We start from the raw sequence: 14,860 nt of genomic DNA on the forward strand, positions 1-14,860 counted from the left end.
AAAATGATATAAAGCTTGTTTTTTATTGAGATAAAAGGTGCATTTTCTGCTCTTAAGGTCCCATTCACCAACATACCTACTCCTTTACCCCCACCCTTGAATTTATACATTTACTTTAACGATTAATAAAGTCAAGTCCCACCCTTTAATTTTTCACATTCTAAAACCTGTTTCAATCTGAAATATGTCACAATACATAAATCAATTCAGCCATAACTTATGTTACATTACTTTAAGTATGCTAAGCAAAGCAGGACACTAATTATTAATTAAAAATCAAAATGGCAAGATGCAATAGAGGTTTGCTTTTGTTACATTTAAATTGATATTGCCTTTTTCTAGTTGTAAAGGTTAAAACAATGTTAAGATACTAATAAATAATAATCGAGTTTCATTGGACTCGGACTCGACTCGGACTCGGCTGTTTGGGACTCGGACTTGAGTCCGACTCGGCCCATTTTGGACTCTGACTTGTCTCGGACTCGATTGGTTAAAGACTCGAACTCGACTTGGACTCAACTTAGGTAGACTCGAACCCAACACTAGATTTTTCCACTCGTTTAATTGTCCATCAGGCAAAAATCTGATTGCTTAGAAAAGTAGTAGCACACCTCTCCTCAACAAACCACATGATTTGAGGTATCATTCACGTCTGTAGCACAAACTCAAGCAGGACAAGCCAAAGTTTAATACTCCAACTTAGAGATTTATCCAAATCCCAAACCTTAAGTAATACTAATGATGATTGTCTTAGCAAGCACCACTATTTATAAGCATGATCCGACTTTTAAACAGCCGTTTAATCTTGAAAACATTTTAACTGTCACAGATTGATTCATCCCTGTGGGAAATAGTGCCATTAATGTGTATCAGTCCTGTTAATAAAGTTTGATAACTTGTGATGGAGCAGGTGAGGAAGAGGCTGATTTTGTGGTAGCACTAAACGTTACTTCTGCTGGACCAGCTGTGAGCAGTAAATCCAGCGGTGCCGCCAGGCTGATCTCAGCTGATTTAATTCAATGAGTCATCCCTTTCCTGCTCTGGACAATGCTGACTCCCATCACATTTAGGGCCATACTGAGGCCTCATGGGAACGCATACAATGGAGCTCTTTTATTGGACTCTCAACTACTGTTTTCTCACTCTCTCTTTCTTTACCTCTCTGATTTTGTTCATAAATTTGAGTGAGGCCGCTCTGTTTAAGAGCAGAGAACTTGGGTAAAGCTAGTTTAAAGTCTCCTGTTTCTGTAATAGATGGTGCTGATTAAGTCTTTAGGGGACCAAGCAGACTCTTTTGCAGCTGTTGGAGGTGTGTAAGAGAGAGCACATGTGTAAGAGGATCTTATGTAGAAAATTATGGATGCAAGGCATTGTGGGGCACAGGCAAGGATGTAGCAATCATTATAAACAGAGGGAATAAACCAGAAATGTCCTTATGTTTCAGGCATTAAGATACTAATTATAGCAAACAAATCTGTTTTTCAGTAGTTTATTGTAGTCCAGTTCAGGGCTCGAGAAATTGCTAGCCCGACGTCCCGGGGCTATTGTGTTTTCCAGTCAGGCTACCAAAATGTATCACTGCCCTAGATGGGCTATTTTAAATAGTGAAATAAAATCCCTTCCTTGATTAGCGTTGTTCATTTGCTTGTAGGGGTGAAACGGATTGTAGTTGATCATTTGCAATTTTTTGCATTTGTTTCTAAGTCTTGCTAATTTAAACACTCAAGCGTTTTAAACCATTCAAGCGCAAGAAGAGGCGAAAGAGAACTCAATTCAGGAACTCGCTGTTATCTGCGCGCGCACACGCAGTGTTCATGGTGGTACAACTACCAAGAATGCATCTTTTAGCATTGTGCAGAAATTCATGCTTGTATGTACCTGGTCTGACTCTTGCAGAAATTTTGTTTGAGAACCGAATTTTGCAGACACAAGCAAGAACACTTGAAGACAATTATTAGTGAATGAGACCCATATGAATGGTGAATATCAATGACTCTGACAGTGGCAAAGCCTCAACCTGTGAGTGTCTGTGTCAGTGTGTATATTTGACACAAATCTCTGTTTCACCCAAACCTCAGGACCCAGTCACTTCTCATAAATCTTTTTTTTTTTCAAATTAATATTAGAATTAAAATAGACAGTGGACTCTGACAGTTAAAGTCTTGGTGCCTGGATGTGTTTGATCTTTTCCATCTAAATGTTTGACAGACATCTGACAATAAAACTATCTGTCAGAAGCACTTAACTTAAGGGAAATGTGTTTTTGTTTATGTGTTTGAGAAGAGAGCAATAGCAGCTCCCATTTCATTTAGCAACAGATGCTCCGGGTGAGTGGTTGTGGTTTTGGTATCTTTTGGCTTGTGTGTGCACTGTGCCTCCTAGACACAAACTAACCACATTTTTATCGCTGTGTGCACATACGTCAGTCGGTGCCTTTATACATAATAGGAATGGCAGGACGAAGAAGAACTATTTCAGCAAAAATAAGCACTAAGTGCACCGCAAACACAGTCACACTCATAATCTTGGCTATGTGAGGAAATGCTTCATTTTCAAGGCCTTTACACATAGATTACAGGCAGGCAATTGTTCGCCCCATAAACAGTGTGCAACCAGAATCCCTGAGTAGAGTAAAGATGAGCTCTTTGGGTTATTTCAGGTCACACCAGACCCAAACACTGCTGACGGATACAGTGGATATTAAAGGTGTCAATTATACAGACACAACACACACATAATTAAGTCCGGTTTGTGGGCAGTCTGACAGGGCCCATGAGTCAAAACACAGCTTCAAATGTAGCCTTGCACATCATTTTCAGAGAACATTTAAACATTACATCTCTATGCATTTAAACAAACTCAAAACAGCTTTGCAGTGTGGTAACAGAGCCCACATATCTAGAACACAGAACTGGATCAAACGCCTGGGATATACAGTAAAGCTTAGCTGAGATATGATGCTGGTTTGGTTTCTATTAAGGTGCTGTGGGGGAAAAAAAAAATATATATATATATATATATATATATATGTGTAATAGCTGATAATCAATTACATTTAATCAAATTAATTACATGATGTGGTGATTAGGCTATTTAATCAAATTAATCGCAAATTAAATTTGACTGAAAATGCCCCCAAAAGATAATCTATAGCCATTATTGTATTAAATGAGAAAAGTATCAAGTAGACATTACAAAAAGTAGCTTTATAAATATTATTTGATTCAACATAAAATGTATTACACATAAATGTTTAGGATACAACAGCCTAACAGAACTATGGAACATAAAAGAAGATAATTTGACAAATATCTATTTTTTGTTCATACAGTGAAAGTCATTGGAAACCAAAACAGCTTGGTTACAGTCCAACAGTTTTTGTTTAGTTTTTTTCAATTAAATGATACTCTACAGGTGCATCTCAATAAATTAGAATGTCGTGGAAAAGTTCATTTATTTCAGTAATTCAACTCAAATTGTGAAACTCGTGTATTAAATAAATTCAATGCACACAGACTGAAGTAGGTTAAGTCTTTGGTTCTTTAAATTGTGATGATTTTGAAATGAATGTTTGTGGCTTACCCTCCTTGTGAAATGTGTCAATGATTGTCTTCTGGACAACTGTCAGATCAGCAGTCTTCCCCATGATTGTGTAGCCTAGTGAACCAAACTGAGAGACCATTTTGAAGGCTCAGGAAACCTTTGCAGGTGTTTTGAGTTGATTAGCTGATTGGCATGTCACCATATTCTAATTTGTTGAGATAGTGAATTGGTGGGTTTTTGTTAAATGTGAGCCAAAATCATCACAATTAAAAGAACCAAAGACTTAAACTACTTCAGTCTGTGTGCATTGAATTTATTTAATACACGAGTTTCACAATTTGAGTTGAATTACTGAAATAAATGAACTTTTCCACGACATTCTAATTTATTGAGATGCACCTGTATATATTGAGATAAAATAAATACACACATTAATGATGGGTAAAGCATCCACTATTGATTCAATTCTTTTTTAATTTTTTCTAGTATTGAACTCATCCTCAATTCAGATCATTTTATTTTCATTGAGCTCACTGCACTGCATTCTGGGATTGTTTACCCCCCCAGCCCGAAGAGCACATGCCATGCTGCCTGAATTTGGTCAAAGAAAATATTTGAGAAGGCAACATAGTTAGGCTGCTTGCCTTAGCTTTCACATCAGAAGCATCAAGTCACATTGTTACATTTGTGACCCTGGACCACAAAACCAGTCATAAGTAGCACGGGTATATTTGTAGGTTTGTGGCACTGCTGAGGTGGTATGGAAGCCCAGGTTTCTTTGACAGTGGCCTTCAGCTCATCTGCATTTTTTGGTCTCTTGTTTCTCATTTTCACATGCCATGCTGCCTGAATTTGGTCAAAGAAAATATATGAGAAGGCAACATAGTTAAGCTGCTTGCCTTAGCTTTCACATCAGAAGCATCAAGTCGCATTGTTACATTTGTGACCCTGGACCACAAAACCAGTCTTAAGTCGCTTGGGTATATTTGTAGCAATAGCCAAATAAATATTGTATGGGTCAAAATTACAGATTTTTCTTTTATGCCAAAAATCATTAGGATATTAATAAAGATCATGTTCCATGATATTTTGTAAATTTCCTACCGTAAATATATAAAAATGAAAAAGGCGATTTTCTCAGTATTTAAATTTTTTGCACCCTCAGATTCCAGATTTTCAAATAGTTATATCTCGGCCAAATATTATCCTATTATTCAGCTTTCAGATGATGTATAAATCTCAATTTCAAAATAATTACCTTTGTGACTGGCTTTGTGGTCCAGGGTCACATTTATCATTTGCACAGCTTAGGGCAGGGGTAGGCAACGTCGGTCCTGGAGTGCCGATGTCCTGCAGAGTTTAGCTTCAACCCTGAAAAAAACCTCACCTGCCTGTAGCCTTAGTAATCCTGAAGACCTTAATTAGCTTGTTCAGGTGTGTTTGATTAAGGTTAGAGCTAAACTCTGCAGGACATCGGCACTCCAGTACCGACATTGCCTACCCCTGGCTTAGGGTATCTAAATGCCTGTGACCAGGTTCACATTGCAGGACACTGACAAGATAGACACTAATTGCAGAACAAGACACAGAGTATTTAAAGCAAACAAGTAACATAAAGTATATGTGACATATCTGTAAGTAAAATATACATTTGTAATAAGTGGATACTATAGCAGACAGTAACGTGCTTGCAGAGCAACAATTGCCTATGATGTCTCCAAATAACTTTTTAGTTAAGCAGCTTACTTGGTTTTGTTTTGGTCAGCACTGATATGTCTCTTCCTCCGACCAGAGCAGGGGCTGGGACACATGGTTATCATTGAAGGGGATTGTGGATCCCTTTCATCTGGGGGTGACTGTCTGTTTCCTAAACCTTGCTCTGACCTCCCTACCTTTATCTCTCCCCGTCTCTCTCTCTCCATTTTCACCCGCTCTCATCTGCTTCTCATCCGTGAGTGAAAGTGAATCGGGGGGTTTGGAATCAGAGCATTTGTAATGTATGTCAGTGCTGGACTCTAAACCTTTTTCCCATGTAGAAGTGGAGGTTATCTATTCCCACAATACGATACAGCTCGGAGTATCTGGTGCGGATAATGAGCCAATAGATACATGCGGATCACCAGTCCAAACACTGGTTTGTCTGTGTAAATGTGTGGGCTGCTTTCCTTTGTAGGGAAAAAAAAACAAATGGAGATTTGACAGGGCAGCCTGCCATTTCAAAACACACATATACAGACATTCTGTAAGGCTGTCAGTGCCTGTTAGGCTTGGCATCCTGATTAGCAGGCGGTTTGGATCCACTTTCAGAAGACCTTTTCCCCTCAACTCCTCTCCCATACACAGACAGAGAGTGAGAGAGGAGGATTATGGGAAAGTCTGAAAGGCTCAGTCACACTGAAAGGGAGAATATAATAGAGTATATGATCTTCTTTTCTCATATCCTCATTTCACAAAAGCATCTATTTGTTGCATTTTATTTATATATATATATATATATATATATATGAAGAGTTCATTTGCAAAAACCGATAACTCCATTTTTATTGTATTTTTTCAGAAATCACGCTTTTTTATTGCGCATTCCAAGTAATATCAATCAAACTGCAGTTGGGTTGTTTTGATTAAGTAATAGTAACTTAAACAAATACAGGTCATTTATTAAAGTTCATTGAAAGTATGTTTCTTTTTTACATATTAAAAGTTATAGCAAAAGCAGATAACTCCAACAGTCATTTTTTTGGCAAAAGCAGATAACTCCACATTTCATGTTTTAGAGTTTAAAAAAACACTTGTTAAAAAAACACAAATACACAAAATAATGTTCTTTTTAGCAACATCATATAAACCAAAAGATCCCTGTGAGTCATTAAATTCACAGTAACATCAGCCTTAAAACTGACCCAGATCACACATGCAGCCAATAATGACAGAGCCTCAATGCAGAGAGAATCAAATGTACTGATGTTGTCCGTCACCACATTAAATATGTTATTACTGCAATAAACAAAAAGGCAAGACCGTTTTCTTTGGATGCATAGTGTCCTACAGAGATCAGTCCACTAAAGGTGCTCTTTCTCTCTTGCTCTAACCATCTCCCTTTCCCGTTCCCCCTCAGAGGAAAACCATTAGCTCCTACTTTTCCTCTATGGATAATGTGTTTCAAATGACTCCTTGCATCTCTTTCATGCTTCTTTGTCTCTCTCCTGAGGGGCAGGGTGCCTCTTGAAGGGCTTGTTTGGAGAGGGATGTTTCCTCCTAAGTTTGGCCTGGACCCGTGGCAGGTTCGAGAGGGGCCCCTGCAGGCCTGTATTCTACAGGTTGATGGATGGCTGTTTCACCGTAGGCCGCTCAAAGGGTGAGGGGGGGACGCTTCTGCTCTGTAACGCCGTAACGGGTCTCGTTCACCTCCGAGACGGATGGCACTCCAAACAGAGTGAGCAGCAGGGGGCCATGTGGCTTAGTAAGTTAACAAGTTCCTGTGTGCTTTTCTCGCAATATATGGAGCGCTCTCACACTCGACCGCTACACAGCGGGGTCACGGCTCCTGAAGAACGCAAGGTGGGAGGGGATCTGCATTTAGCCGGTAAAGACATTATGGGATAGAATGCACACACATGCACAGAAGCCCCCTGGTAGATAGATCTCTTTTTGAACCTTTCTTACATTTTAACCCCTTTCTTGGTTACTTGGGCCCACTGAACAGAGAAATGTTATGCTTTAACGAATACAATTAAGCAATGCCTTGGTCATGGGTTCGCAGGGAATGCATGAACTGATTAAGTGTATATCTTGAATTTAAAGTTGCTTGTATTATGCAATGCATAACTGTAAAAGTAAACTTGATTAGAAAAGAATACTTTGTAATCTTGTAAGAATACCTCATAAAATGGCCACAACATCAATATTAAAGGCATGTATGTTCATTACTTTTTTATTTCTTTGTTTGTTTATTGTAATAATTACAAGGATCAAGTTTTCCATCAAGTAATATAGTTCATTAGCTTAACTGTAGGCTGTTGACAAGTTGGTATATTAATATATAGAATTCACACGTGGAGTCACCGGTGTTCGTTTGGCTAATTTACATGCACGTGGCTCATCCAATCAGATTTTAGAGCTGGAACCTATCCATTTTATATGTTTTGGGTTTAAAATACTCTAGCAATAGCGCAAGCTATCAATAGCATTAGTGATATGCTGTCGATTACTGCAGAAAAACATTTGAATACATCTCACCTTGTTAACAGTAATGTTTAATATGCTTTTAAACATTAAGTTGACCCTCAAAAAGTACACTTTTATACCTTTTCTAACAGTGCATATAGGGATAGTTCACGCAAAATTCTGTCATCGTTTACTCATTCTCATGTCATTCCAAACCTCTGTATGGCGTTCTTATTTTCTAAAATTGATATTTTGAAGAATGTTGGTGACTAACAACTTTGGTTCCCATTGATTTCCTTTATACAGACAAAAAATACAATGGAAGTCAATGGGAACCGAACCTGTTTGGTTTTCAACATTCTTCAAAATATTTTTCTTTGTGCTCAGCAGAGGAAAGAAATGCATACATGTTTGGAATGACATGAGAGTGAGTAAAGATGACAGAATTGTGGGTGAACTATCCCTTTTAGGTATTAATTTTACACACTGACACACATAATGTTAGTCTTGTGGCAATACTTTTGAAATAATGTGTATTTTTAACATTTATCAGGGCGCAAAGCCTTGCACCTTAGACTTCCATTGTGAGTGCATTACTAAAGTGATGTTTAGAAACTAAGAGACGAGTCCAAATTATTTTCTGTTATGGACAACAAGACACAGATGCTGTTGATAGAGCTTTACTTATTTTGAACTTAGAACATTACTTTAACTTCTCCTCTCCAAAGTGTATTCAGTCTTATACTGTATCTTCTCTGTAGTGACCTGTCTCACCCTCCTCTGACCTGTTTTTAGGAATTTGTTGGGGAATTTACAGCTGAAGCTACAGGTTGTGGCTATATACAGACCAGCTGACACCGAGAGCACACAGATATACAAACAGTAAATGTTTGTGTGTGTTGAGCGGTATAACTGCCTTTCAAAGTTATAGGGACACTGAGGTCATCTCAGGGCTGGAGTCAAATGTGCTGAAATATGTAAATCTTGGACTGAAAAGCCATAAAATTCATAATTGCTTCAGCTGGTGGGCCAAACGTGGCACTGTAATAACAGACTCCCTGGAATCACAACAATGTCCTAATACATCTCCACACCCGTGATTTTAAACTCTCAACTAATTCCTCGCATTATTCCAGCTAAAACACATTATACCATTAATTGAACCTCTCCAAGATGTTTTTTGAGCCTCTCAAGTCATTTTTGGCTGCCTTTGCATGTAGATCTAACCGAATCCAGCAAGCATAAATGGTGGTAACATTCAGGATTAGTGGACACCAAGGAAAGCAGACGTGTTCGGCTCAGTCAGGGATGGTTGGAAAGACCTGTCCCCACTCTGTCGACACTCTCTTCCCATCTCCAGCTCGCCACCGTGCTAAATACCACTGCTGTTAGCAGGCATTAAGAAGCCATTCACACCGCAGCCATGTGCTTGAGTTGGCCGCCATAATAGCTGAGCTACGTCTGGAAGGTGTCCGTTATACACACAGTCTTTCTCTTGCTCCTCTATTTTCTCCATCTCCCTTAGCTTTTGGCATGCCAACAGCAAATCGGTCTCTCTGGACTGGTGCTTTGAATGTTGTTGCCGCTCAGACGTGGCAGATAAAGTCCCTCGTGTGTTTTTTTTTTTCTTTGCTTAAAACATTGAGAAATGGCTGTTACCTGTGAGAGCCGGAACAGAGAAGCGTGATTTATGCACTTGAAAATGAAAGGATTTGCTAATGCATGTCAATCGAATATCACGGCAAGCCATGGAAAAGCGCTCTCTGGCACGGATGAGTGCCTGAAGCCATATTTTTCACATTAGAGGTTCTGTAAAGTTGCCTTGTGGTGCACATAACTGCTGGCATCCTGCTCGAGAGACAACCGAGCCTCGCCAGAGCTGTTCTCGTACTGTGATGCCCATCTGACCATCATCATAATCGCTTACACTGTACATGGGTCCTGTGAATGATCCAGTGTTGCAATGGGGGCTGAATTGGGGGCGCCTTGGAAAGTCAGGCAGGGTTAAGAGCTTGATGGGTGGGATAGAGATGCTGTAGTGCAAGTCTCTTTTTCTCTCTCTCTACCTCCTCCCTTGGGCAGGTGGTCTGGCCGAAAACTGACAGGGGCATCAGAAACCAATTACCCAGACTGCTTACACACAGGCTTTTCTCTGCCAAGCCAAACTATGCTATCTGAATAGGACTGCGTGTTCTTTCTTTCTTTCCAGTTTCCCCTCACAGCTGCTCACTCATCTGTTTGTTTCAGTGCTGTTTTAGTAATTTTTATGTATATTTTTTTAAATATTGAGTTTGCTTTTATTAGAGAACATCAGGCCTAAAAAAAACTTTCAGACGTGTGCCCTCTCCTTCTTTGAACCAGAAAACCTGAGATTTCTCTCGCTTGTTCTCTCTCTCTTCCTGTCTTTCTGTCTGGAGGGTGTAATTTCAGATGCCCATCATCATCTCCCATGGTAACCGGTTCCTGAGGAGCCAGAGCTGGAATCGTTAAGCAAATTTGATTTCTCAACTCATTTGCCTTCTATAAACGTTGCCATGTGTTTGATATTACATGTAAGCTGTTCCAGTGGGTGCAGAGGGAAAGCTGAGAAAGGAGAGAGGTGGAGAACAAGAATCGGAACATTAAATGGCAGGTGAAATTGAGCGAGATCTGAAGTGGAGGAAAAACAGGGAAGATGAGAGGAACGATACGCTAAAACATCTCTTCTTGGCCACAAATAAGGAAAAGGGCAAAAGATCTCTTCTTTCAATCAGTCTGTTTTTATGTACGTAAAACAAGAACACCCAAATGTTGAAAGTTCAACCAGCAGACAACCGGGGTAGCAGACAGACACCATGTCCCAACTCCACAACTGACTTAAACAATGCAACATTAAATGGCTAACCAGAATCTCTCTGTATGGTGAATCAACAGTATTTGGTTTCTGGGAGAAAAAAAAGATTATAAAAACAGGGGGGTAGAAGTATTTTACTCAAGGACAGCCTGAAGGTTGGACAGTTTTGTGCACTCTAAGGAATGTATGCAAAGGAGATTTATCAACCAAAGACAGAACTAAAAACTTTCAGCAAGGACATTAAGGATATAGCTCACCCAAAAATGAAAATTCTAGTGCCATTTCTTTACACTCATGCCATTCTAAACCCATATCACTTTCATCCAAGATTTTTAGCAATATGACAAAACTACTTTTCGTCCACACAGTGAAACTAGAAAGGGACCAGGAGTGCCAAACTAATAATAAAAAAACTTTAATCCTTCATTAAAAGCGACTAATATATACAAATTATCAAATTTATTTATCTTTTGAATCTTTTAAATTGTGAAATGTGTGAATAGATAAATGCCAATAAATACTTCAAATGTCCAAAAATGTCATTTTAATGTTATTTATTTATTTGTTTTTTTGTTTGTTTTTTTAAATAAAGTAGTTTTTAATAAAGTAAATTTTTTTATAAAGTTTGGTGAACTATCATTTGTATGCTTTGTAGAGCGCATTATGAGCACTAAATGAAGGCTGTGAAGGGTTGAGAGAGAGAGAGAGCAGAGATGGGTTAAGAATATTTAAGAATAAAGGAGTGAGGATAAAACAAGACTGGGTGATGAACTGTTAGTAATGGATACGTGTCACCGTCTCCCCCGTGATGTCACTGGCACTAAACCACTATTAGTGCAGCGCAGAAACCTAATAATGTGCTAATCTGGACCTATCTGCTGCCGTCTTAGACGGACTGGGGAAAAAAGCCCTCCAAATGCTATAAACAAGTACTGTAGATGTACTTGGATCCACATGTAGCTATATAATCCACTCTCTAACAGCCATGAACAGTGAGCACTGTTTTACATCACTCATTTATTGATGAAGTGGGACTGAATCTCATTAAAAAATGGATGGAGGGATGTACAATATTTCCTATGATGCCTCTCTCGAGAGCAGAATGGCGATGACTGTGCAACTGAGTATGAGACCTTGTTAATATCACTGAAGCCTCTTTATCCCTCAGGCGCTGATGATCAGGGCTTGTTTGGACTCCGAGACCACAGAGGTTACAGTGACAAAGTGAAGGGAAACTGGTTTTGAAGGGAAGAGGTTGACAGGGAATCAGAGGATTTATGTGAACGCCAGTAAAACTTTATGAGAGGAGCCGCATTTCAAGCAATCCAGCGGGCGTTCTTCACATCAGTCCAAACCCGGCTGGGGCGAGCTATGAAAACTTTTGTCTGAGGCGGAGGTAGAAATGATAAAAGAAGAAGAGAGGTGTGTTTTAGTCAGTGGACAGCAGCATCTGTTCAAACAATAACAGCCTTGCTGAAGGTTTATGGTGCAAAACTGTCCATTAGAATCATGAATGTTGTGATTAGGGCAGTGATTCTTACTCTGCATGCTTGTCCAGGGGTCACAAAAGTAGCCATATTCCCATTTTTACTTGTCTCGTGGGGTTTGTGTGGACATGTGCAGGCAGAACCCAGAGGAGTGTTTATGGAGAGTATGGATCGTATTAGAGCAGAGGTCACCAAGAGGCTGCCCATGTGTGCAGTGGACCTGATAAGAAGCAGAAAAAGACCCCTGGATCCACTGGAACCTTGCATGGAGGGTCTTTGGATTATTAGGAAACAATGTTCTCAATACATTTAACTTCTGTAATGTTACAGATTTCTGAGACTGTGTATTCAATGTGGAATAATGTAAAGTGAGACTTGATTTTATCCATTGAGATTTGATTGAAAGAGGTTGGAATGTGTATTATATTACTGGCACATTGTTTTTCCTAAAATTAGTAAAATAAATATTGACATACTGTATAGATATACTGTACATACATACACATGCACACACACTACCATGTAAAAGTTTGGGGAAGGGTAGGTAATATGTTTTTTTTTCCCGTCTTATGCTAATCAGCAGGGTTGGTTAAAAAATACAGTAAAAACAGTAATATCGTTAAATATTATAACAATTACATTTAATTCTATTGTAATCTATTTTTAAATGTAATTTATTTCTATGTTGGCAATGCTGAATTTTCAACAGCCATTACTCCAGTTTTCAGTGTCACGTGATCCTTCAGAAATCATTAACCTCTTAATATGCTGATTTTGTGCTTAAGAAACATTTCTTATCACATTAATCACAATAATTTTCCTTTCTGAATACAAATATTAATTTCTAAAAAAAAAAATTACTGGCCCCAAACTTTTGATATATATAATATTCAGTTTCTCATATAAAGGCAACGTCTTGCAGTTCATGCACTTTCAAAGGTAATGAATATTGACCACACAAGTAGTTTGTGTGTGTGTGTGTGTGCATGACAAATATATTTCAGTCTCATTTCAATCTCTGTTCTTTGTTCCAATAACAAAAGCAATGCTGGAAAGTCTCCTCATATTTCTGAAAGGGTGCCATGTTTGTGGTCAGTCGCCTCAGAATCTTTCCTATGAAGAGGGAACACTCTTTTGAAACACACTGCAAACACTCTGTTGACTGTTTGAAGAGTGTTTGCAGTGTGTTTTCTGATGTAACTCTGTTACAACCATTGGCCATTTGTGTGTATGTGTGTGGGGGTTTTTTCTGTAAAATAGACCTTGTTCTCGCTGATAGGTAAGAGAGCCGGTGGCCGGCCTCTCGCGTGACGTGAAGCCATTAAAGCAAAGATGAAATGTCTGTTCCATTCTCAAAGAAGGAATGCAGTGAAGAAGATGAAGAGAAAGGAAAAGAAAGGTGGATCTTGGCGCTGGGATCACAGCTATGTGGAATAGCACTCTGTCTTGTGCATTCCCAGCTGCTGGGAGCTCATAGCTCTGCTGCTTGAGCACAATCTATCTGCCAATGTGCAGAATTCATTAGGGCTGGAATACTGTAGCACAACAGACTTAGCAAGACAGGCCCTCCAGTCAGTCATTCAGATGTTTCATCAATCACTAACAATTGGAAGCACCAGGGACCACTCACACTTAACAGCAACTTGCATGCTCAAAACCAGCCTCAATTTCTGTATGTTAAGACATTTATATGGTGCTTTAAATGACAGATCAAGAGGAGCATGTTCATCTAACCCTGTCAAGCAAAGATTAAGTGTATATTAATTAGGATTGGGTTAGTTCATTTAGATTAACTCACTACTTGACTTTTTTTTCTTAGCTTGACTATTTTAGTGACAGTTCTTTAAAGGAGAAGGTTTTTAGCACACAGACAGTAAGCTGTATTTTAGTGAGCTAAAGGTCTAATAGCAACTGCCAAAACTCTACTTTCATCCCCGTTAAAGCACTGCCACTACAGCTATCAAAGCACCACCTTTGTTACAAATTCATTGCCTTTTCAAAATAAACTTTAAAACAATTACTGCCAGACTTCAGATATGAATAATATAGATATTTTTACATATAATGTTTTTGAGAATTATGTATAGTACTGTTAAAAAGTTTGTTGTGATTTTTTTCTTAATACGTTTATTTAGTTAGGATGTGTTAAATTGATTAAAATGGAGAGACAGTAGAGACGTTTGTATTGTTACAAAAGATTTATATTTCAATTAAATGCTTTTTATTTGATCTTTATCTGCTTTAAATGCTTTTCTTTTTAACTTTATATTAATCAAAGAATCCTAAGAAATGTATAATGTTTCCACAAAAACCTTAAGCAGCACAACTGTTTTCAACATTGATAATAAGAAATGTTTCTTAAGCACCAAATCAGCATATTAGAATGATTTCTGAAGCATCACGTGACACTGAAGAAGACACAAGTACTGGCTGCTGAAAATTCAGCTTTGCCATCACAGGAATAAATTACATTTAAAAATATACTAAAATAGAAAACAGTTATTTTAAATTGCAATAATATTTCACTTTATTACTGTTTTTACTGTGTATTTGTAAAGTGCCCATATCAGGCCATTTGTAATGTTCCTAATATTGTTTTGGGAGTCTCCTACTATAGGTTTACATGCACGCATGGTCAAAAAAACGCTTTTGTTTCTCAAAATATGCATTTAATATCACTTAATTTTTCAACAATCCTCAAATGATTCGTTCGAAGCAGTTTTAAGGTTCAATCTCTCTAAACCCCTCCTTTCCGTGAGCCTATACTCTGCTCTGATTGGTCAGATAGCCCAGTCTGTTGTGATTGGTCTACCATGTACGGTTCGTGTCGAAA

The 14,860-nt window shown here is 38.5% G+C and overlaps 1 protein-coding gene across 1 annotated transcript in view; it reads right to left on the minus strand.

Annotated features, from left to right (window-relative positions):
- Positions 1–12,117, minus strand: part of LOC107751052 (metalloprotease TIKI2-like) — a 42,911-nt gene extending 30,794 nt beyond the window's left edge. The window contains exon 1 of the mRNA XM_016566624.1: positions 12,082–12,117. Within this exon, the coding sequence (XP_016422110.1) occupies positions 12,082–12,117 (36 nt within the window). The remainder of the gene's footprint in view (positions 1–12,081) is intronic.
- Positions 12,118–14,860: the final 2,743 nt, after the last annotated feature.

This window comes from Sinocyclocheilus rhinocerous, unplaced genomic scaffold (genome assembly GCF_001515625.1).
Source record: "Sinocyclocheilus rhinocerous isolate Xijiao unplaced genomic scaffold, SAMN03320098_v1.1 scaffold2267, whole genome shotgun sequence".
NCBI lineage: Eukaryota > Metazoa > Chordata > Actinopteri > Cypriniformes > Cyprinidae > Sinocyclocheilus > Sinocyclocheilus rhinocerous.